The sequence below is a fragment of the Dipodomys merriami genome, unplaced genomic scaffold (assembly GCF_024711535.1).
Source record: "Dipodomys merriami isolate MVZ:Mamm:240054 unplaced genomic scaffold, mDipMer1.0.p SCAF_5, whole genome shotgun sequence".
NCBI lineage: Eukaryota > Metazoa > Chordata > Mammalia > Rodentia > Heteromyidae > Dipodomys > Dipodomys merriami.
Window position 1 is genome coordinate 39762512 of NW_027206068.1, and position 25767 is coordinate 39788278.

A 25767-nucleotide genomic window follows, 5' to 3' on the forward strand; every position below is an offset into this window, starting at 1 on the left:
TCTTTCTTTCTTTCTTTCTTTCTTTCTTTCTTTCTTTCTTTCTTTCTTTCTTTCTTCCTTTCTTCCTTCTTTTCTTCCTTTCTTCCTTATTTTCTTCAAATTCTTGAGGAAGTTGGATTATCAGAACTTTCCTTTCTTTGCTATTCTTTCTTTACTATCAGCTTTATATTTTTAATAAACTAAGCCTGATTTCAAAGTATCTATTTGATATCATTGTTAAAGTAGCCATATGATGTTAATATTAATAATTTTATATGGTTTAGGCTTATAAATGGTTATTACAGGAAATATAAACCATAGTAGGTAGCTTTTCCTTTACTGTGTAGAAAGCATATTTTATACATCTCTAACACCGGAATGTAGCGCGTATGTCTACGGAATGTTTTCTAAGTTTCCACACCTTTCTTGAAATACCTGAAATTATACTTTGGATTTACACATTTTTGAAATCCTCCAAATAAATTACACATTAAATTTATTTAACATTAAAAAGAAAAATGATATATACTATTTTGAACTTTAAGAAAATAAAGATGTGGATACATTTGAATTTAAGAATTAGTTCTTAGAATCAAAACAACTTCAGAGGCAAACAATAGGGGCATGAATGTCTGCTTCCCTTCTAATAAGAGAAGAATGATATGAGGGACTTCCTGCTTTGGCTGAGCTCTGCAATCTGCCTCTTGCGATGTTATCACCAGAAGTCAAATAGGAAGGTTCTTGTTTTAATGGAAGAATTTTTCAGGTTACTGGTTTTACATGATGGGAATGTGGTTGGAAAAGCTTTCAGTTCCAGTAGCCAGCCCCAGGCTGCTCATTCATTTTGGATTCAGAAATGACAGCTGAAACCATTTAGGCAGAATTATGGGCCAGCCACATGTAACTTCATTATTATCAAAAATAAAGGAGCAAAGTACATCACATTATTAAAAAGAAATGGATAATTTAATTAAGAATAAACTGTAGCACTATGGAAGCTTTGTTAAGTAGCTTAAACTACTTTGTGCATTCACCGTGTTTGTCCTTCCCTAGTGAATATGAGTGACTACATATGTGGTTTACTGGTGGAATTTCAGACATTTCCTGTGTGGCCTAAAACTAAGTAAAAATAAAATAATCCAGAAGTAGGCTTTGTCATGTGAAAAGGTAAATGGCAGGAGTTGTGAGGTAGTCAAGAAAACATATCTGTGTGGTGATAGAATAGATTGGGTGGACATACTGCTTCTATCTCACTCTATGCCTTTGATGTAATTTGACTCACAATAATCTAATTGTAATTAGAAGCTCTACTTAAGAAAGAAGAGACTTGTGCTTGGTTACAATTTCTGCAGTTTTTCTTGTTAAAGATGGTTTACATTATATTAGCTTAACATTTGATTGGATACTTAAAATGGTGTGTGTGTGTGTGTGTGTGTGTGTGTGTGTGTGTGTGTGTGTGTGTGTGTGTGTGTGTGTGTGTGTGTGTGTGTGTAACAGTTTTGATAATGGGCACACAAACTTTTTCCATTAACATTCTGAATGCCTTTGTTTTTGTTTTAAAGGATTGGCTGGTTAAAATTTCTTTTTATTTTTCCTTGTTAATGAATGATTCTCATGTTTTGGAACTCATGATTTCATTAGTTATGATTGGGGAGTATAAAGGACATGAGGACTGTAACGCTTCACAGGGAAAAATACAGTTTCAAAGTCAGTTTCAATCTGTGGGCTGCCTGTAAGAGCAGTTTGAACCTAACTGCTAGGTAATTTGATGTTTTAATTCAAACACCAGTGGGGACTGATTAAAATGGAGATTATACCTCCAGGAAAATGCCAGTGATTGCTGTAGAAGAAAGGAGGGCTCAGCTTCTGTTTTCTTCAATTCCCTCTAGCAGTCACAGCTCTTCAGTGAATTGTGTGACTGTAATGAGTTGCAAGTGAAGTAGACTAAGATCTACATCGATAGTACATTCTTACAAAGTTCAGAACAACCCTCCAAGTGTGTTTTTAGTTAGAATGCAGGTGTGTGTGTGTATGTCCCGACATGGGGAAACTTTAATGAAAGTACCATTAGCCAGTGGTAACAGTCTAACTATAATTGCTGCCTTGGTCACCCTAACACTTACTGTCTCTGCCTCTGCCTTAAGTTTGAGGACCAAATGAGACATGACTGAAGAGTGGAAAATAATTGCCCTTTCCCTGAAGGAAATTATAAATTTTTGATTTCCAGGTTTTTGATCTCTTGTCATGGATGATATTTAAAGGTTCTCTATACTGGGTCATTTGCTTTTGTGAGCACGTGGTGTCTAGAATCAAACTTGCATGTTCAGAAGGCTTCATAAACAGAAATTACTTCTATTTGACTAGTCATCAGCTAGGTTCTAAAATACAATTTTTTTAAATGTAAAATGTAGTCTTCCACTTAGGGTTTTTTTTTATCAAGTTTCATCTATTTTATAATAAAAGTATACCTGAATTGTGGTATTTGAACATATTATTAAATCTGCCTACATATTCAAACCACATAAATTCAGCTGGGCACTCGTGGTTAATGCATATAATCCTACCTCCTCAGGAAGCTAAAATCTGGAGCATTAAAATTCAAAGCCATCTTGGGCAGAAAAGCCAATAAGATTCCCTCTCCTAAATACCCAACAAAAAACTGGACTGGAGGCATGGCTCAAATGGGAGAGTAGTAGTTGAGCAAACAATCCAAGCAAGTGCAAGGCCCTGGTTTAAAGCAAAATACCTGTGTATCAGCAAAAATATAAAAATTAGTAATATTTTATCTTGTGGAAGCTTTACATATTCATATTCTTGTGAAATGAAGTATATCTTCATGGGTGTGTATGTGTTATAAAAACTCCACACAGCTTGATTTATGAACTCTCCTCTGGCTGTCAAACAGAAAATTGAATGAAGTATAATTAAAGAATGTGGAGGCTATGCCTAAGTACAAAATGAGGATTTCTTTTAGTTATCTCCACAGGAAAACTTCTTTATTTTTAGCTGAATGCTTAAAAATAGGTGTGTACCATTTTTAGTTACATATTTTGGCAGTGCTTCTGAAGAACATCAAAATGAGCTGACAAATACTGTGGACACCATATTTAACAGGCTTTAAATTTGCTTGAGGAGAAAAGTCCAGTATGAAAGCCAAGGCTAATGCAAGAGGTAAATTATTCTAAGGAACTTGGTATCTCTTGAAGAGTTTTAATTATTGGAAGGATCAATCATTACAAAGCCTCATTTCATGATTAATAAGTTATATTAAATAAAGACACATAAATGTAAAATGAATACTTAACACTTGACATTTACTTATTTCTACCCTGGGAAAGGCAAAATTTCATGTCTAAAAGATGGTCTGAGTTTCAGTTAGTCTTACTAGTGCTAGTGGCTTTGTGTTGAGATATATTGGTTTTTCCCTGACTCAGGTCAGATTCAAAAAAGATAAAGGATGTAGAGAGAAAGCTATGAAAAGGTGAGCCTCATAGTCCAGTACTTACACATCTTTTCTTTCTGCTGACCTCTCTCCCTCCTGCTCCTCTTTTGAGACCTCATAGGTTCAGCTGTTCTTCATTCAGCCCTGTTTTAGAGTTGTCATGGTATAGTTTATCTGTAATTTTCTTTTTATGAATCTTTCATCATTTTATTTTTTAATTATTTTATTATACTTTTAAGTAGTTATACAATGGAGTTACTACTCAACAAATCAGTTTAGAAGTATAATGTATCTTGAGTGTCATTTTCTTTCATATCTTTCCATTTAAGCCTTGTGACTGTGGGCAGTACATGATTAATGCTGGCCATTGAACTTCTCTAAGTCCCTTCTGTGTGATAGTACCTATAGAGTAAAAAGGCTTTTTAGTTTTGTGTGTGGTTTCCATAATCTGCCATTTTACAAAGGGACAGTTTTTTCTTGCTTTTTAAATTGATATAGCCATAAGAAATCAAGTCCATAGGGGAAATATCAATTTCTCACCTTGGAATTCTTTTTTATTAAGTTTTTTATTGTGAAAATACTGTACAAAGGGGTTACAGTTACATGAGCAAGGTAATCAGTACATTTCTTATCCAGCATTGTTGCCTCCTCCTTTACTTTTCCCCTACCATGCCTTCCCTCCCACCTCCTAAGTTACCCCCCCCCCTGCATAAATTGTAAAATTTGTTTTTTGATATAGCATCTTGGACATCTCATTGTTGCAATGGGTCAATCTGTATCCCTATTTAAACAATTTGTTTGTTCCCTTCCCCTCCCCAAATTATACCAACATCAAATACAGTGAAAACAGGGGTTATACCGTGGGGGAGGGACATACAAAGCAACAAAAAAATCACATGGTACCTTACAAATACATTAGAAACAACTCATCTTGCAATTCTTTGAGAGTGATGGGACATTTCGCTTCTAGAGATTCCAATTTTATATAGTCTCCTCAGATTTCTTCCCTTAGAATCATTCTTGTACCAAGTGAATGCTATTTGTTGGGTAAAGAAGGAGACTGTAAGTTAGCAGGCACTGAGCTTTTAGGGTATTATCTGTGTTCCTTCTATCTTCTGCTTGGTGTTATGTCTAGCCAGCCTTGATAACTTCCTTTGGCTTGATAACTTCCCACTACATGGAAGATTAATGTGCTGTTTTTAGGTATTTGAGTATGAACCTGGCAGACAAGTACTTTCAGTATTTCTAATGGCCTTAGCCTGAAGAACACAAGCAGTGATGCACTGAGTAAGGGGAAAGTGTGGGAAAATGATGTGAGGCATATTTATGGGAGGAATGAAATGTTAGCACAGAACCATGGTAGACACTGGAGGGCAGTAAGCCTTTTCACATACAGTCACTAGGGAGCTAGGCTGTGAGTGCCTTTTGGTATTAGAATAAGGAATAGCTGGATATCAAGCCAAATGGAGTGGATCATCCTAGGAGAGTCATCAGTTTGTCATATGCCATAGGGACCTTCTCTTCAGGACTCTCATACCCAGATTGACTTTGAAAAATGGAATGACCAAGAAGTACCTTCAGGCATCATTATTTATTTATCTGTATTTCTGTATCAGTGCAAATCATAAGGGTTGCATAATCAAAAGAGTAGAACTAAATAGAGATTTTACCAAAAGATACTATGAAATTGTGATTGAGGCATACCTAGCACAGTCCTGGGCACAACAGTGTGTATTTTAAAAGAGGATGGAAAAAGAAACATTTTTTAAGCATAGGTGGCAATAAGCATGAATATTGAAATTGGGGTACAGAGTGTGGGCTTGTGTCAACTTTAGTTCATGCTTCCACTAGAAATTCTCCAAGTTCTTGCTCTCTAGAGTCCTCAGTAGATGAATGGATCAAGAAAATGTGGTATATATACACAATGGAATTCTATGACTCCATCAGAAAGAATGACATTGCTCCATTTGTTAGGAAATGGAAAGGCTTGGAAAAAATTATATTAAGTGAAGTAAGTCAGGCCCAAAGAAACAGAGGTCCCATGGTTTCCCTTATTTGCAATTACTAGTATATGTCTGAGACAAGAAGCAATGGTCAGACAGGTTGATGTTAGACAAAACGAACCCTAAGGACTCAAATGTTTTTTCTTTCATGTGATTGTTTCTAATATATTTATAAGATAATTTCTTTGTTGCTTTCTATGTCCCTCCCCCATGGTATAATTCATGTTTTCACTGTATTTGATGTTGGTATAATTTATGGAGGGAAAGGGCAATAAAACAAATTGTTTAAGTAGGGATCCAGGTGGACCCATTGCAACAATGAGATGTACAAGACATTATGTTGAAAAACAAACTTTACAACTTTGGCTTGGGGTGGGGGAATGAAGGGGGTTGGGGGCAGGGAGATGGGAAGGGATGGGAAAGGAAAACAAAGAAGGAGGCAACAATGCTTGATAAGAAATGTACTCATTACCTTGCCCATGTAATTGTAACCCCTCTGTATGGTATTTTCACAATAAAAAAATTGGAATACCAAAAAAAAAGTCACCCAGAGTCATTTTAAGGCACATGATGTATTTGGTAGGTGTAGTTTGAATGGTTGAGTGAGGAGAACAGTGACCTGTGAATGACAGTACCTTCCTATGCAGACATTTAAACATCAAAAACCACCTCTAGGAGTTGTGATCTTCTTTTTCTTTTCCTTTCCTTTCTTTTCTTTTCCTTTCTTTTCCTTCCTTCCTTCCTTCCTTCCTTCCTTCCTTCCTTCCTTCCTTCCTTCCTTCCTTCCTTCCTTCCTTCCTTCCTTCCTTCATATTAGTTGTATAGGTTGCTTTATTTTGCTTGTTCATATATGCCTACAATGAACCTTATCTCAAACTAATGGGTGATGTAAAAAGGGGGCTTCCTATTAAGTGTGGAGCCCTGAATTCGAATGAACTGTATTCCCTCTTATCCTGCAAAATAATAGTATTATTGTTGTGTAATAAGTATAATGCCAAAAATAGTATTACCCTATACACAAATGAAGATAATATGGCTATACATAGGTTAGGTAACCTGTCCAAAGTTATATAGCTAGTGACAGCCTTTGTATGTGTCTGGGGTATGGGTTTGTGACACATCAAATTCTTTTCTGCATGTGTTTCTTGAAGACTTGGAGAATTTTCTTCACTTTATTTCTTCTTCAGTTTAGCTCTATTCCTAACTTTTATATCAATAACAAATGTATTGCTTTAAAGGTGGTATGCAGTATTCCAGTTTAGTTTATAATGCTATATTTATGGTATATTTTAAATAATTCACATTTTTAGTTATACATCTAATTTTCTTTTTTTATTGTGAAAATACCATACAGAGAGGTTACATTTTATATGAGCAAGGTAATGAGTACATTTTTTATCAAGCATTGTTGCCTCCTCCTTTGTTTCCCCTTCCCATCTCCCACCCCCTGCCCCCTAGCCAAAGTTGTAAAGTTTGTTTTTTGACATAATGACTTGTACATCTCATTGTTGCAATGGGTCCACCTGGATCCCTACTTAAACAATTTGTTTTTTCCCTTCCCCTCCACAAATTATGCCAACATCAAATACAATGAGAGCAGGGGTTACACCATGGGGGAGAGACATACAAAGCAACAACAAATTCATCTTATAAATATGTTAGAAACAATCGCATGAAAGACAAAACATTTGAATACTTATCTTGGGGTTCATTTCACCAAACACTAACTTATCCGACCTTTTCTGCTTGTCTCAGACATATACTAGTTACTGCAAATAAGGGAAACCATGTGACTATGTTTCTTTGGGCCTGGCTTACTTCACTTATTATTTTTTCCAAGTCTTTCCATTTCCTAACAAATGGGGCAATGTCATTCTTTCTGATGGAGGCATAGAATTCCATTGTATATATATACACATTTTCTTGATTCATTCGTCTTCTGAGGGGCATCTGGGTTGGTTCCATATCTTAGTTATGGTAAATAATGCTGCAATAAACATGGTTGTGCTGGTAGCTTTAGTGTGGTCTTGTTTGTGATCAGTTGGGTAAATTGCCCAAAGGGGGATTGCTGGGTCATAGAGGAGCTCTATGTGGAGTCTTTTGAGGAACCTCCATACTACTTTCCAAAGTTGTTGAACAAGTTTACACTCCCACCAACAATGCAGTAAGGTTCCCCTTTGTCCAGATCCCCTCTAGCATCTGTTGTTATTAGTTTTTGATTATAGCCATTCTAACTGGGGTGAGGTGTGGTATCTCAATGTTGTTTTTTTAATATTTTATTTTATTTTTTATTGTGAAAATACTGTACAGAGAGGTTACAATTACATGGGCAAGATGAGTACATTTCTTATAAAGCATTGTAGCCTCCTCCTTTTTTTCCCTTTCCTATCCCTTCCCATCCTCCCCCCCCTCCCCACCCAATCCTCCCTGTTCCCTTCCCCCCCCCCCCCGCCTCCCCCCCCCCCCCCCCCGCACCAAAGTTGTAAAGTTCATTTTCTTTTTTTTTCTTTTTTTCTTTTTTTTTGTCGGTCGTGGGGCTTGAACTCTGGGCCTGGGCACTGTCCCTCAGCTCTTCAGCTCAAGGCGAGCGCTCTACCACTTGAGCTACAGCGCCACTTCCGGTTTTCTGGTGGTTTATTGGAGATAGGAGTCTCACAGTCTTTCCTGCCCGGGCTGGCTTTGAACCGCGATCCTCAGATCTCAGCCTCCTGAGTAGCTAGGATTACAGGCGTGAGCCACCAGTGCCCGGCCCAGGTTCATTTTCGATATGACGACTTGTACATCTCATTGTTGCAATGGGTCCACCTGTATCCTTATTCAGACGATTTGTTTTTCCCTTTCCCCTCCACAAATTATACCGACATCAAATACAGTGAAAGCAGCAGGGGTTATCTTTTCTGGCTAGAGAGGTGAGCATTTCTTCATGTGTCTATTGGCCATCCTTTTTTTCCTCTTCAGAGAAGTTTCTCTTTAAGTCTTTAGCCTATTTATTTATTAGGCAGTTGTTTCTTTGAGGATTTGTTGTTGGGGGATTTAACTTTTTGAGTTCCAGGTATATTTTAGATATAAGACCCTTGTCCGTTGTATGGCTAGTGAAGATCTCCCAATCCGTGGGCTCCAACTCTTCAATGAAATTGAAAGAGAAAGTTCACTACAGAACTCCTTCTATAAAGCCATCATAACCCTCATCCCAAAACCAGGCAGGGACTCATCAAAGAAAGAGAAGTATAGACCAATTTCTTTGATGAACATTGATGCAAAACTTCTCAACAAAATTTTAGCAATTCATCCAAAAAATCATACACCAGGATCAAACAGGATTCATTTCAGGGCTGCAAAGTTGGTTCAATATACGCAAATCCATTAACATAATTCATCACATCAACAAGGATAAGAACCACATGGTTAAGAACCACATGGTTATCTCAATAGATGTAGAAAAAGCTTTTGACAAAATCCAACACCCCTTTATGATGAAGGTTTTGGAAAAATTAGGAATCCATGGAACATTCCTCAATACATAAAGACTGTATATGACAAACCTACAGCCAGCATTATACTGAATGGTGAAAAACTAAAGCCATTTCCTCTTAACTCAGAAACGAGAAAAGGATATCCACTCTCTCCACTTCTCTTCAATCTAGTATTAGAATGCCTAACTACAGTGATAAGACAAGATGCAAACATAAAAGAGATCCAAATAGAGAAAGCTGAAGTAAAACTCTCCCTCTTTGCAGATGACATGATCTTGTATTTAAAGAATCCCACAGACTCCACTCCCAAATCACTCAAGCTGATTCAAAACTTTGGCAATGTAGGAGGGTATAAAATTAACCCTCAAAAATCAATGGCTTTTTTGTATGCCAAAAATGAGAAAAGTGTGGCTGAAATCAGGAAAGCAACTCCATTTGTAATAGCCCCACAAATAATAAAATATCTAGGAATTAACTTAACCAGGGAAGTGAAGGACCTCTATGATGAAAACTTTAAAAACCTGAAAATGGAAATCAAAACAGAATGTAGAAAGTGGCAAAACCTCCCATGCTTCTGGATTGGAAAGATCAACATCATGAAAATGGCAATACTTCCTAAGGCTATCTACAAATTTAATGCAATACCTATCAATATTCTAACTGCATTCTTCAAGGAAATAGAAGAGGCAATCCAGAAATTCATATGGAACAATAAAAGACCCCGAATAGCAAAAACGATCCTCAATGGAAAGAACAGTGCTGGAGGAATATCAACACCAAATTTAAAACTCTACTACAAAGCCATAGTAATCAAAACAGCTTGGTACTGGCACAAGAACAGACCTCAGGACCAATGGAATAGAATTGAAATCTCAGAAATGACCCTACAGACCTATAGCCATCTAATCTTCGATAAGGGAGCTAAAAAATAGAATGGAAGAAAGACAGCCTCTTCAGTAAATGGTGCTAGCAAAATTGGTTAACTACTTGTAGAAAACTAAAGCTAGATCCTTATATATCACCCTGCACCAGAATCAACTCCAAATGGATCAAAGACCTCAGAGTCAAAGCAGACACTCTGAAAACATTATAGGATAGAATAGGAGAAACCCTAGGTCTCCTTGGTACAGACCAAAATTTTCTTAGTAGACACCCAGAAACTACAAATCAAAGAAAGGTTGGACAAATGGGATTGCATGAAATTGCAGAGCTTCTGCATGGCAAAGGACATAGCAAGATCTAATTTTCTTTGCGATACTTCAGTTATGTTGCTCAGAGTATTCTTGAGTTCAAGATCCTGATTTGGAGCACATTTCACTATGCCTGGCTAATAGTTTTACCAATGATTAGACTTCATTAAAGCCCTCCCTTAAAAATCAGATTTGAGGGGGGGAGGAAAGAACTGGGGAGGTGGGGAGGGAAGGGATGGTAGGGGAAAAACAAAGGAGGAGGTAACAATGCTCAATAGGATATGTACTCATCACCTTACTCATGTAACTGTGACCTCTCTGTATAATATCTTTACAATAAATATATATATATATATATATATATATTCAAAAGATTAGAGTTTAAAGGGTGGGTTATTTAAGAAGTTTTCTAAAAAGCATGTTTATATTTAATTGATTCAACCTGTTATTTTCTATATTTTCTATTAAATTTTGCTACTAACTTCATTAGTCCTTTCTATTTTCATTAGGATTCTTTGTTGTTTCATAGTTTCTTGTTTACATTTTCATCTTAAAGTTACCTTAATCAATTCCTCCCAAGGGTACATTCTGATAATCTGGTGACCTTTTATAAGTTTCTACCTCTTAAAAATGCTACCTGTGGCTGGGCGCCAGTGGCTCACACCTGTAATCCTAGCTACTCCAGAGGCTAAGATTTGAGGGTTACAGTTCAAAGCCAGCCTGGGGAGGAATGTCCGTGAGACTCTTATCTCCAATGAACCACAGAAACCAGAAGTGGTGCTGTGGCTCAAGTGGTAGAATGCTTGCCTTAAGCTGAAGAACTGAGGGATAGTGCCCAGGTCCAGATTTCAAGGCCCACCCCTGCCAAAAAAAAAAATGGTACCAGTTTAACAGTCCACTCTGGGAATCAGGCTTTTAACACATCAACCTTTGTATTACACTTAAAACATATTCAAAATACTGCAATGACTATAATATGACTGGTTGTACTAATTTTTAGTACATTGTTTGTTGTATATAAAATATTAAAGAAAGGATGTAGCATCTTCCCATATGGCTTTATTGTATAATGGACCAGTCTTCATGTAAAAATATTCCCATAGGTAAGAAGTACTTTCTCATGTACTATTTCTTCTTCAAAAACAAATGTTCTTCTGTCCTGTTTGCTTTTGTTAAGAAATAAATGTTATCTGTATTTAAAACAGTGGAGAAGTGGGAGTTGGACTCTAAATTCCATTAGTTTCATTAGTTTCTTAAGTACAAACAAACAAGTTTTATATACAATGGAGACCACTATTGTTACATTTTAGCATTCTTTTTAATATGCTTATCTTAGTAAATGATACTCTTTTCTTTTTTATTATTAATACGTTTTTTTATTGTGAAAATACCATACACAGGGGGTTACAATTACATGAGCAAGGTAATGAGTATATTTCTTATCAAGCATTGTTGCCTCCTCCTTTGTTTCCCCTTTCCATCCCCTGCCCTCCCGTTCGCCCTCCCACCCCTGTCGAAATTTTATTTCCTTCTCTGTGTCTAGCACTGCCTGGACCATGTAGACATTAATTTCCAAATCAGAGTTTGCCTTTGGGAACCTGAACACCTTGAGTGAGATCCTAGATCAAGGCATATTTGCCTGAGCACTTACTTCCATTTTAGTTTGCTTTGCCCTTTGCTTGACTAGCATCCTTTTTGTCTTAGAACTTATTTCATCCATAGGACTTCCCCCACGGTTTGTTTCTTCTCCCCGTCATAGCCTTAATCATTACACAAAATTGTTGGAACATGCACTGTATATGTCTGACATGGCTTCACATTTTCCATTCTGTGTCCTTTAGTATCTAATGTAGTGCCTAGAACTTAGGGACAGAAGCAGCACATGAAGACTGAGTGAAGGCTACATTCTTCTCAGCAGCTGCATCCTCTGGCATGCAATATAAATAAAATTCAAAATCAAATAAAAATTGAATGTTTGTCATGATATCTACATATATTGCCTTTAACAAAATAACTAAGAGGTGTGGTTAATCAAATATATTCAGGATTTATGAATATAGATATGAACATTTAATACAAACTGCAATTGATTTTCTTAGATTTGGGATATTTAAAATTTAAATATTTTAAATATATTCCAAATTAAGTATATTCAAGAAATATTGGAAACATTTGAATTTGAAATTGGAAAATATGATATAATTAAAATTAAACGTCAATTAGACTTTTGTTTTTCATAGATATATATTATATATTAATATATATATATATTAAGTGGGGAGGAAATTAGACAATTAAGAAAGTGTGGTCAGGAATTCTTTAGATACACAGACATATTTAACATAAAACCACAGGTAAATATAACAATTCAATTGTTTTGGAAAAATAGAGGGGTGAGGGAGCACGAAACTTCATACACTAATAAAAAAAATCCACCCACTTGTCTTATATTTGCTTTGTTTAGAAGGTAATGGTGACTCTGAAGTAGAAAAATATTGATTCATCATTTTATAGCCAGAGGGTTATTAATACATTTTGTCTTTTTTTCTTCTAGCACACTGATTTATGTCAGTACATGGACAAACACCCTGGGGGACTCCATCCAGATAATGTGAAGGTAGGAAAAGAGATCTTTCAGCTAATGGTTAGCATTTTTCACGTGTGTTTTTGTGCCTGACTTTAACATCTTGGTCATAATTAATTTTAAAGAGCTTTCTGTATAAAAATAAGTAATAATAAGCAATGACTTCACATTAGTTGGTAGAAACTGTGTTCTAACAGCAAATATTGTCACCAGAGAGTGTCTATTTGACCTTAATCCTTTTTTAATGGAATATCTTTGCCATCAATAGTAGGATATGTTGGAATGTTACTTTAACAGTATCAATAGTAGTGGGGAATCTCGTTCTCCCTTGGAATCTCAAACTAAAAAATAATTGATTTCAACATAAAGCGCTGCATGATCCAAAACAGGGTTTACAGTGAGTTTACAGTGCACACATTTTCATTGGTTTGCACAAAGAGACTGAAACAGGCCTGTTTCCTACTGGTTTGTTGTTGTTTGTATCAGAACTTTAGACTTGAGACTTGTGTTCTCCCTCAACATTACTCTCATGGGGTGCTTTGCCACTTGAGTCACACCTCCAACCCACTTTTTCTGCTTGTTAGTTGGAGATAAAGTCCCTTGAACTTTTCTGCCTGAGCTGGCACCAAACCATAATCCTTAGATTTCAGACTCCTGAACAGTTAAGATTATAGATGTTAGCTACTAGTCCCTCGTCTATTGTTATTTCCCCCCCTCCATTTCTCTTAGTAGAAATTTGATAACTATGGCCTTGTTTGTGATCATTTGGATAAATATCCAAATACCAGCACAACTATGTTTATCCTCAGCATTATTCACCATAGCAGTGCCTGCTCATCACACACACACACACACACACACACACACACACACACACACACACACACACACACACACACACACACACACACACACACACACACACACACACACACACACACACACACACACACACACACACACACACACACACACACACTGGAATCCTGTTCTTCCATCAGAAAGAATGACACCGCCCCATTTGTTAGGAAATGGAAAGACCTAGGAAAAAATCATATTAAGTGAAGTAAGCCAGAGCCAAAGAAATATAGGTCCCATGGTTTTCCCCTTGCAATAATTAGTATACATCTAGGATAATTTTATCAGATGAGCAGAAAAGCTCAAAAGCTATGTACATATGACCATATAAGATGATGCTAAGTGAAATGAATCCCAAGATGTGTATACAAGAGGTCTTTCTATGTTGTTGCTTTTAATGTACTATGTGATTTTTTTGGTTTCCTTTTATGTTCGTTCCCCTACAGTATATCCCCTGTTGTAAATGTACTTGATTTTGGTACCCTGCATCTTGTAAATATATTTATCTAATTTGGGGAGGGGAAGGGGAATAACAAAATGCTGAAACAAGGACAAGGGATGACCCATTGAAACAGTGATACCCACAAGACAGTATATTGGAAACGAACTTTACATTCTGGACAAGGGGAGGAGTGAGTGAGATGAAGGAAGGAAGGGAAAGTGGGAGAACAACAAAGAAGGGCAGAACAATGCTCGACAGGAAATGTACTCAGTTACATGAATAAGGTAACTGTAACCCCTCTGTACAGCATCTTTAAAATAAAATTAAATTAAAAAAAAGAAATTTGATAACTAAGAGCTACAGTTAACAGCCATCTTGGGAAATGGTTCCAAAATTTCAAGCTTAAAGCAGTTAGAAGACTCTTTTTAATATTTGTTAGGATTTAAAAGATATTAACTAATAGGACCAATGATGTATTTACTTTTTGAAGTTTACTATATTTCTTTATTCGAAGAACCACTCAGAAAGTCACATTATTTTTATTTATTTATTTATTTTTGGGTCCGGTTGTGGGGTCTGAACTCTGGGCCTGGGCGCTGTCCCTCAGCTCTTCAGCTCAAGGCTAGTGCTCTACCACTTGAGCCAAAGCACCACTTCTGGCTTTTTTCTTTTTGCTATGTGGTGCTGAGGAATTGAACCCAGGGCCTCATGCATGCAAGGCAAGTGCTCTACCACTGAGCCACCTTCCCAGCCCCAGTCACATTATTTTTAAAAACAGAATTTAGTGAATAAATTTGAGTTATGGAAAAATTTAAAAATATAGCCATTTAAACATATAACAATAAAAGATTGAAACAAAATTGAAGAAATTTTCCAGAAAATAGAGGAAACTATATAGAAATAGGAAAATAACCGCAAATGGTAAGTCTAGTTCAGCAGATCTTATATCTGAATAATTTGCAGGAAATAGGAAGGAATCATTAAACTAGTAATTATTAAAATATACTTTCTCCATTTGTGTAGGTTATGCATAGTTAGATCAAGAAGGCTCAGTAAATTCTGGAACATTCAGTGAAAATTCTCTGACAGTGATGTTAATTATTGAAAAATTTTGGAACACAGGGTCAAAGAAAAATACTACAAAAAGGGTCAGGTTTATTACTACATGAGATGAAGAATGCAGACTCATTACACTTTCCAAAAGCAAAACCACAAAGGAGGTGACTTTGAAATAATAGCTTGAAATTTTGGATGTAAAATTATTTCCAACCCAGAATTCTATACAAACTCTGGATATGTGAAAGTAAGTTGATCATTTAAGTTGCGTAAGGATTTGAATTTTTTTCATACCTTAAATCCTTCTCAGAAAACTCTTGAAAATGCACTCCACTAAAATTCAGGCAATCAAAGAAGGAAGAGACTATCAATAGACAGAGTCTATGACAGAAGACAGGTTGAGGAAGAGCCCTGAAAAATTAAGGGACTGAAAGGTAACAGGTAGACAAGAGACTGGGAAATTTTCTCTCTAGTAGAGACAGGTTCAAAGTCTCCAGAAGACATTTCAGGATGAATATAAACTAGCCAGGCACCAGTGACCCATGCCTGTAACTGTAGCTACTCAAGAGGCTGCATTCTCAGGTGTGACTGAGGTTTGAAGCCAGCCTGGGCAGGAAACTCTTACCTCCAAGTAACCATCAAAGAGCCACAAATAGAGCTGTCATTTAAGTCGTAGAGTGGTAGGCTTGCGCAAAAAGAATTCAGGGACACTATCCAGGTCCTGAATTCAAGCTCCAGCACCAATACCAAAATATGAACATAAAAAATACACAATATTTTTTAGCTTTTCCCCCTTATTATATATATGGAAAAGAGTTTGGTGCTGAATTGGGAAATAACGAACCAAAGAAAACTAAACAGAGGAAAGCAAACCATCAAACAAAAGGTCTAGGTCACTTCTAAGGTCCTATAAAAATACATTTACACAAGGGAAAAACATTTACAATAAGCTATTTGATTAATCTGTTGTAAGTAACATTTACATGATCATAATTTAAACATCGAATGCTGATGTGATTAAGAATAACACAAAAATCACTTTGGGGAGGATGGTACTAGGGATTGAACTCAGGACCCCATGCCTAGACATTCTACCATGTGAGCCTTATTTTCAAGGTAGGGTCTCCCTTTAAGCCTGGGGCTATCCTGAGCTGCTATTCTCCTACCAGTGCTTCCTATGTCAATGGGGATATCAATAGATATGCAGCAGTGCACCGAGCTATTTTGCTTCTACTGTAGCTGGGATAACAGATATGCACCAGGGCACCCTACCTTGGTTGAGATAGAGCCACTGGAACTTTCATATCTGGGTTGGCCTTGAATTCTGATCCACTTATCTCTGCCTCCTAAGTCACTAAGATTACAGAAACTGACCCACAAAAATCACTGTTTTCAGAGCTCCTGTGATACCATTTTCATTCTTGGGCCAGCATTTCTCAGATCATCGATCATTCTGGTTCCAAATTTCATAGAAAATATATTTCAGGACCATGGAAATGAGCCATTAAAGAGCTTTCTGGGTCCTTGTCCAGTGTTTTCTTCCCTAAGCCACATGATGGATACTTTAAATTACTCTAATGAGCTTGATTTATTGTGACTTTATAAATATTCAGTCATGTAGGTTTATCATAATTTTCACATTGAAGATAATAGTGATATCATCTCTGAGGTTATGGAAAATGAAAGTAGATGCAGCCTGTTAATATTTTGTGTTCCGGTGTCTGAGCTGCAGAGGTTGGGTGCAGACAGCCCTTATTACTGTGTTGATTTCTGTGGGAGGCCACTCACCTAATTATTCATTGCTGTGCCCTTCCTGTTTTGTTGAGCCTGAGCTCTCCTCCAGGGTAACATTTAGGGTCTGCATTGCAGGTGAAATTATTCTCAAAGAAATCAGACTATGACGGTGATAGATGTCTCATGGATATTTTTTGATGCATTAACATTTTTTTCATGGGGTGATATTTATTGTCACATAAATCTATGAATACAAAATGAAGGGCATAAAATAATATTTACTCAGTGAACAGCTGTTCATAATGCTGTTTGGGATCTTAGTTTAAAAAAAAAACAGTTGAGATGAAATAAGTCGCTAATAGTTCTACCAAAATTTGAGGCAATCTGAAAATTAGGTGAGATTAGCTGTTACTTTTAAAACACCATATAATTTTAACAATTCTGATGCTTGGTGTTTAGCTAAATGATCATTATTACATGATCAGAATATAATGAATCCCGGATATTTGTTACAGTGGTTAAAGGATAAACATAGTTATCAAATTATTTTCCTCCTAAATTTGCCAGGCTGCATTAATTTGCCACATGATAATACACAGAAATATTTTTTAACATTTTAATAAATGTACGCATTTTGTTTTCATTTCATATATATTTGTTTACTGTAAAGCTTTGTATATCATGCACATAAGATGAGCAGATTGTTTCTTAATGTAATTTTGGTAGAATTTCAAGCATTATTGAAGAGTAGAAGCTAAAAAATTATTTCACAGTAAAACATGAAATAGCTTGTTTATATTCTTTGTGAAATATTTGTGAAAAATTTATCTCTTTTTGAAAGCTGAATATTACTTATAAGTACTAGTATACTTAATGTTAACTGAAATTCTTAGAATCAGTTTTCTACTTTGTTTTCAGAATGTGTCTATTATCAGTATGGCACTCTGAAATAAATGTTCTCTATTAACTAATGGCTTGTTTCTAAGCATTACATCAATTTTTGACAAGTGAGTAATTTTATCAATTATTTGGAGGGCAATTTGAAACCTGAACAAGAAGCCTGAGGACATTGACCTTGCTATAAATATTTGTGACGATTAAAGGCATAGCAGCCTGTTTCCAGAACATGGTAATTGGTTATATAGGAAACTTTAAATTTATTTGAAGTAGTTAATATTTTCAACTTTTATACATTATTTGGTTCTAATTATATTTAGATTTGCTTGACCGAGTCAAGTTTAATAGAAACTTAGTTTGTGTTTTTAAATTTTTCTGTGAGTAGCAAATTGACTATTAAATTTTTAAAAATGACCATGGCAGTCTAAATTTCCTCATTTATCCAGTTTTCATGTACTCTTTAAAAATTGATAAGCATGAGATATTGAAAATTAAGGTTCATGAAGGAAGAAGAGATTAATTGATGCTGTTCCCAGCTGATGTCCTGAACTGTAGATGCTCGCATCTTATTATCATGATGAGATTGAATCCACTGTGTTTTTATGCAATGTACTTCTGTTTCCATGGTATAATTCTTTTTCTAGAAGACTCCCTGCAAAATTACATCTGCAGTTTCTTTTAAATAATTGAGAATAGCCAAGGTAATTTTGAACTCCTTTCTTTATTCACCACCATGGGGGCAAAAAACATTGGGCTCATAGCCAAATAAACCCCACAGAATAATTTGGTACAGGACAGGACAGACCATAGGTGTGCTTCTCATTGGCTGCCTTTGCTGTGTACTTACATTGATAATTTTGTATGGTTCACAAATGATGTTATAAATATCCAAATGATTCTTGGCAGAAAAAAAGATTCCCTACCCCTGCCAAGGATATAAAATCTTACTAAAATAAAAATGATTTTTACATTTCATCTCAGTATATATACTAATTAAAAAGACAGGAGTTTTATTTCAGTCAAAAAGTTGCTATTTTACTCTAGTAGGCCAGGGGACAAACAGGAGTAAAACAGAGAATAGTGTTATACCGAGCGAAGATTGTCTTCTACAGATGGCACAGAGAATTGATTCCCAAATGAGACTTCCTGATGTTCGGCTAGGAAAATCAAATGACACATTCTTCACTGAATCTCCCATATAGCTCATAATGATTTATCAGTGTGCATTACTGGGAATATTATAAAGCCTCTCCTAATTCTGTATGTTAGGAAATAATGAGTATTTCATGAGGCTATTAAAGAGAGATTTAAAAATTTGACAACCAGTGCCTGGCAAGGATTCTTCTGAATGTTTCCATCCTAACTTTTATTTTTTTTTGGGGGGGGGGCGGTTGTGGGGCCTGAACTCTGGGCCTCAGCTCTTCAGCTCAAGGCTAGCACTCTACCACTTGAGTCACAGTGCCACTTCCAGCTTTTTTTTTCTTTTTGCTTATGTGGTGCTGAGGAATCGAACCCAGGGCCTTATGCATGCAAAGCAAGCACTCTACCACTGAGCCACCTTCCTAGCCCCTCCATCCTAACTTTTTAATGAGAAGACAATCTTCTATATCTAGAAATTGAGGGAATAGTAATAGAATAAATGTGAAATTCCACTTACCAGTTCATATCATGTTAGATATTGAAGAGAGCTGAGAAGAGACTTTTACAGTGAAGATGTAGAGCAGCATTCAGTGGTTTAGAATTTGTCTTTTGAATCCTTGTCACCATGTGCTTATCTGCTTGCTAACTTTGAAGGCAACAAAGGAACAAGGTCTGCTAATTAAACATTATATACCTCCTCAGAGGTGCGTTAAAAATACAGATTGAAAAAAAAAAGGTGCCCAAAGAAAGATGAGGCTACTGATAATTTTCTTTTTGGCAACCTGGACAGCTGAAGCCTACCCTCTTGTCTTTAAGAATTTCTATTCATCTAAGAATACTGACTATTTTTTAAATATATATTTTTATTGTAAATATAGTATACAGAGGGGTAACAGTTACATGAGCAAGGTAGTGAGTCCATTGCTAATGAAATCGAAATTGTTACTCCCTCCTTTGTTTTTCCCCTGACTAACTTTTAAAGGGAAGTTTGGCTCAGTCTTCCTCACATTCTTCCTCGTACGTATATATCCTAATAACTTGAAAACTCTACTATGTTAGCTTTCAAAGAGCTTGGCAAAGGTCTGTTTTACAAGCTCCATTTGACTCCTTGTTCACTATGGGTATCTCCGTCCTGGAACAGCACTGTGCTTGTTATCTACCATGGTGTTGAATAGAAAGAAGAATGGATAGATGAAATGAACCCCAAGATAAGGACTCAAATGTTTTTTCTTTCTTGCTGTTGTTTCTAATATATTTATAAGATGATTTCTTTGTTGCTTTGTATGTCCCTCCCCCATAGTATAACCCCTGTTTTCACTGTATTTGATGTTGGTATAGTTTGGGGAGGGGAAGGGAAAAATCAAATTGTTTAAATAGGGATACAGGTGGACCCATTGTAACAATGAAATGTGCAAGATGTTATGTCCAACTTTACAACTTTGGCGGGGTGGGGGGGGGTGAGGGGGTTAAGAGGGTGGGAGGGCAGGGGGATGGTAAAGGCAAACAAAGGAGGAGGCAACAATGCTTGATAAGAAATGTACTCTTTACCTTGCTCATGTAATTGTAACCCCTCTGTATAGTATTTTCACAATAAAAATAAATTAATAAGAAAATAAAGCAAATCCTTCAGACTTTGAAGACCAGGCCAAAAAAAGGAAAGAAAGAAAGAAAGAAGAATGGAATGGAAAACCAACTTACTTGGTAACCTTACAAAATGGGAAGTAGTTATTTCTTCAAAAAGTTGCCATGTCCTTCAGAAAGCTATCAGTTTTAGGGAAAGCATATTAATATTACAAGACCTTGGAGATATTATTAGAGTAACTAGAAAATAGGAAACACAAGGTATCCCAGGGTCTTGAGGGAATGGACTGAAGAAGTGGGAAGTGGAATGGAAGAAATCAGAAAGGGAAGAAAAGTGGCATGACAAAGTCCCTCTGGTATTCAGATTGTCTAAGAGTCTAAGAGCTGTGCTTAGATGAAGTGCTTTGTGAAAAAGTACATGTGTGTCCTGGTGCTCTGAAGTGATTTATGATTCTAGCACACTCAATACCTTTAAGTATGACCAAGGCGACCAATTATATCATGATGTTGAGTATGTAGGTTTTTATTTCTGTCTTCTTTATACCTTGTCTAATTGCTATGTAAAATTCAACCCAGACAGCCAGTGGTGTCTCATGTCTATAATCCTGGTTACTCAGGAGTCTGAGATCTAATTATCACAGTTTGAAACCATCCTATACAGGAAAGTCCATGAGATTGTTATCACCAATTAACCATGAAAAGGCCAGAATCAGAGCAGTGGTTCAAGTGGGGAGCACTATCCTTGACCCCAAAATCTCAGGGACAGTGCCCAGGCCCTGAATTCAAGTCCCAGGAGAGGCATATACATGCATGCGTGCTCACACACACACGTGCACACACACACACATGCAACAAATTCAACACACTGAATTATAGTTATTATTTGTGAAATTGAAAGCATTTGGATGGGTGTGTGCTTCATTGCATTACAAATTAGGGCTTAGTATTTGCATTATATATTTTGAACTCAAATAGAATGAATCATGATGACTGATTCTGTGGTGTTTACAAATGAAAGGTCTCCTATTACAATAAAACTATTATCCAATACACATTATAAAATATTCTGACATTCATGAGATATCCTGGGGACTCAAAGTCTCTAATTATAATTTTAGAAATTTGCATCTATGAGTAATTTAATGCTTGTGAAGCCAATGTATTTTTAAATGGGGTGGTATCACATGTAGACGTTGGTATTATCTAGATACTAGCTTATCTGCCAGTATCACATTTGTAGCCTTGGCTCCTATAAGTTATAACTAATTTATTAAAATAGTATACATAATTTGGGGGGGGGTTAGTATTTTTCATTATAGTGTTAGAGTAAGACAAGTGAGTTCAGACCAGTACTAACTCTTATTTACTGTGTATCTCAGTCTAATTCACATAATTTCATGGGACATTCATTTCTTTATCTGTGAAACAGATCATAATATCTACATGGAAGGGTGTTATTAGTATTGAATTATCTAACACATACATAGTAGGTAGCACAAGGTATGTCTTCAATAAATTGGAGATAGTACAGCTATGCATTTCTACTCATAAAATTATGAAATGATATAAATATGAAAATGGCTATTATTAATATCGAAGTCTCAACTACTCATTTTCTCTTTTCTATTTTAATTAGAATATGTTAATAGTACAAAGAAATTTTATTGTATTTCCACATATGTATACGGTATACTTTTGTCAAACACATAACCCCTATTATTCTTCTAACCCTACTCTCTTCTTCAAACATTGTGAAAGTGGGTCTCATCAGTCTATTTTCATACTTTTACCTTCTCCTTTTAATCTTGCCCTCACACAGGCCCTCATCCCAAGTAGTTTCCCCAATTTACACTAGTATTCTTTTGGAGGAGGCTAAACTTCACATATGTGTTAGAAAACTCAATATTTTTCTTTATTTCATTTATTTTACTTACTTTATTTCACTTGATTATTTTCAATCCCCTCCATTTTCCGGTAAAGACATGATTTCCTTCTTTTCTTGACTGTATAATATCTCACTGTGTATGTATGCATTTCCTTTATCCATTCTTCAGTTGATAGACACCTAGCCTGATTACATATTTTGCCCGTTGAGAATAATGGTGCTCTCTATGAACATGGATGTGCAGTTATCTCTATTATATGTAGACTTGCATTCTTTCAGATGTAGGCCCAAGGATCATGCTGTCTCTATTTTCAGTATTTCAAGGAACCTTCATAGTGATTTGTAAAGTGGCTCTACTAATTTGCATTTCCACCAAAGGAAAAGAAAGGATTTCTCCTCCACTCCATCCTCGCCTACAATTGTTCGTTTTCTTGAGTGAATTGTACCTAAGATGAAATAGAATCCCAGTGTAGCCTTGATTTGCATTTCCTTTAAGGCTAAGGATTCAACCAGTAGTTTTCTAGATGCCAAACCTAAGATAACAGAGATGTGAAACTTAGCCTGCAGTCCCCTGTACTCACAAAGCAATCCTGGACATTCTGAAAGGAATCTCTTATTTATTGAAAACCTGAAAGTTGTTTACAGTGCTCCACCTCAAATATGTGGAAACCACATATTGAAGAATTTTATGTATTTCTGAATCTGTATGGAACCTAACAACTCTAGATTTTGAGATACAGGGTATATTTTATCTCACATCTTTAGGCCTTGGGTGAAAGTTTATAAAGTTGATAAAACTTACTGTACATTCCAGTAGTTCTTCTGAGTGGTAAGAATAATATATGAAGTCCAATGGTGTTTGCCTTTTACCAACTTCCTTTAACAGTTTTGTTGAAATACCTAAATGTGATATTTTTCACCTATTCAAAGTTTAAAAAGCTGCAGAAGGACATAGGTGAAATATTAAGAATAAACCCAAGAAAAAACATGACATAACACCAAGAATTTGAAAGGCCTTCCTGCAGGAGATGGCAAGACAGTTGTCAAATGTAGATCTACTGCTAACAAAAGGATCTCTTCTCAACATAGCATCACTATTTAAATCATTTGTCACCAGTATTTTTAATTGCAGAAATTGGACATACTCAAACTAGAATGTGAATCTTCAGTGGTCATCCTGTTGTATTCAGAGGACTCTGCTTTTATAAAGGTTCAGTAGAATATCCCACAGGGACAAAGTGTTCTTAGGAAGACTTTAGGGCTACTACACTAGAAATACAGGATGTCAGGTTTTATATTATTAAATAATTTTTAAAATAAATTATATTTATTTCTTAAATTCACTACATGACCTTGCTTTGATGCATATTATTTCTAAGATTTTAAATAGAAAGCATATAAATTCAAAATCATGTGCTTATTCTGTGCTAAGTGAGGCTTTTACAAAGTTGAGTTTATTTGTTAATAAAAGCACTTTGGTTATTGGGGTGTGTAACTTTATTCATCCATGCAGTTAGTAAACATCAGTCTGATTTATGGTAATGAGATATAGTGGAAGGTTCACAAGCATTGTATGATGATGGTAGATGACTTTGGGTAACTCTGACTCTTTTAAAGCTTTAATTTTCTCATATGTTCCAATGGGAAAGGAAATGACAAGACTATAGATCAAATAGATTAAGTACTGTATTTAAAAGTACTCGGTATGGCTTCCAAATTAGACTGAGCTTCAACTTCATCATATTAGCCTTATTTTTTTTGTTTTTCTTCTTAGTGTCTGAGATTCCTCTGATGTTTTTCAACTTCTATAGAAAAAACTGATTCGTATTCTTTTTCTGTCTTATCTTCTCATAGGTGGTCCCTCTTATGTCCCCAGTATCCTCTTGTTTTCCACAGAAGATCAAGGATAGCTTGTTTTGTTATGCTTTACATGACACCAAGAAAAGTGACTTTCTCAAAAAGTTAAGTGGTATAGTTAGACACTGTAGACAGTAACTAAGAATAGTGCACCAACATTCCATTTTACTCAGTTAGGTGCTTTCTCCTTAGTACTTCCCACCCCTACTACATGCAGACAATCACATGTTTCAGTGGGTCTTTTATTGTCTTGCCCTTGCCAATATTACTTTTTTTTTTTTTTTTTTTGGTTGGTCGTGGGGCCTGTACTCTGGGCCTGGGTGCTGTCCTTCAGCACTTCAGCTCAAGGCTAGTGCTATACTACTTGAGCCACAGCGCCACTTCCCCAATATTACTTTTATGATGATGATTAATAGTTTAACACATTTATATATATTACCTTCTTTTGTTTTATTTTTCTTCTTCTGAATTTATATTATTATACCTGTTTGTGTTGTCTTCTTAGTTCCCCTTCCTCACACAAGAGCTTTATTATTATTTTAGCTTCTGTTTCAGTGAATGCTTCTCAGATCTCTTTTTAAATTTTGTGTATGATGAATTCTGTTTTCATAGTGGCAAGTTACCAGATTCCTTTTCTTCTCTCAGGCTACTTTTCCTACAAGGCAGGATCAATCCAAATGCTTCTTTGCTGTTAGATCTTCTTCATCTTCACTGACTTTAAAGTGAAGTCACTTTAAGTGGAAGTGAGCTCTTTGTGTGTCTGTCATACACGAAGCTCAGGGTAGAGACCATTTCTTACCTCTAGTCATTTTTTCATCCCTCTTGCTGAGGGCACCTGCAACATATGCATTGTAAATCACTCCCCCCTCCCCAGTGAATTTACTCCATGGGGATTTGTTGTGAATCTAATTTTCTGCATTGTTCAAAGAGCTAATACCATTTGGGGGCTTGTATACACATAACTGGAGCATGTAGTCGCATACTTTCCTAATACTCTTTCCTAATCTCCTTTAACATGGTATCCTGTTTGAATAGCTTCTAGAGTAGCAGAAGGATTATATATTTTCACTAATTAGCAAAGGTATTAGAAGAAGAGCCCTCTGGCAGTGTTGGGTCTACCCACATCTGCACTTCGCTGCTAGAGAATTGAAATGTAGGGTTTATTCTCTATTCTTTTCTATTTTATCTGCTAGCATCCAGATGTCTCTAAACTTGGCTCAATAATTCTAATATTGATATTGGAGCACCATGTACTATGTACCAGGGTGATAGGGTGAACAGCATACTGTGATAGCCCAGTGCAGAGGCCACACTGACAGCCTAGCAGAGAGCACCTTGCACAGACCTCTGGGATGGAAATTTAGGGCTGGAGGCATTTGTCAGGGAAGGCTCCAGGAGGAGGGGATTCCTGAGGAGAGACCTAAGGAATAAATGGAGATTAGTAGGCAAAGGATAAAAAGAGTTTTCTGACAGAAAAGAGGTGGTAACACAGGAACAGAATTAAAAGGCCTGATGCTCTGGGTGTGGGCATGCACAAGGTTACCTGTAACTAGGGAATGCAGAGTAATAATGACTGAATACCCAGTGGGAATCAGTGCACAGCATGGTGGCTTGGGAGACCATGTGTTACCTGGTCCCTATATCTT

The 25767-nt window shown here is 36.2% G+C and overlaps 1 protein-coding gene across 6 annotated transcripts in view; it reads left to right on the top strand.

Annotated features, from left to right (window-relative positions):
* Cdk14 (cyclin dependent kinase 14) overlaps window positions 1-25767 on the top strand; it is a 558419-nt gene that overhangs the window by 251393 nt on the left and 281259 nt on the right. For all 6 annotated transcript variants that reach the window (XM_069996437.1, XM_069996440.1, XM_069996441.1 and 3 more), the window contains one exon: window positions 12642-12704. In XM_069996437.1, the coding sequence (XP_069852538.1) occupies window positions 12642-12704 (63 nt within the window). The remainder of the gene's footprint in view (window positions 1-12641; window positions 12705-25767) is intronic.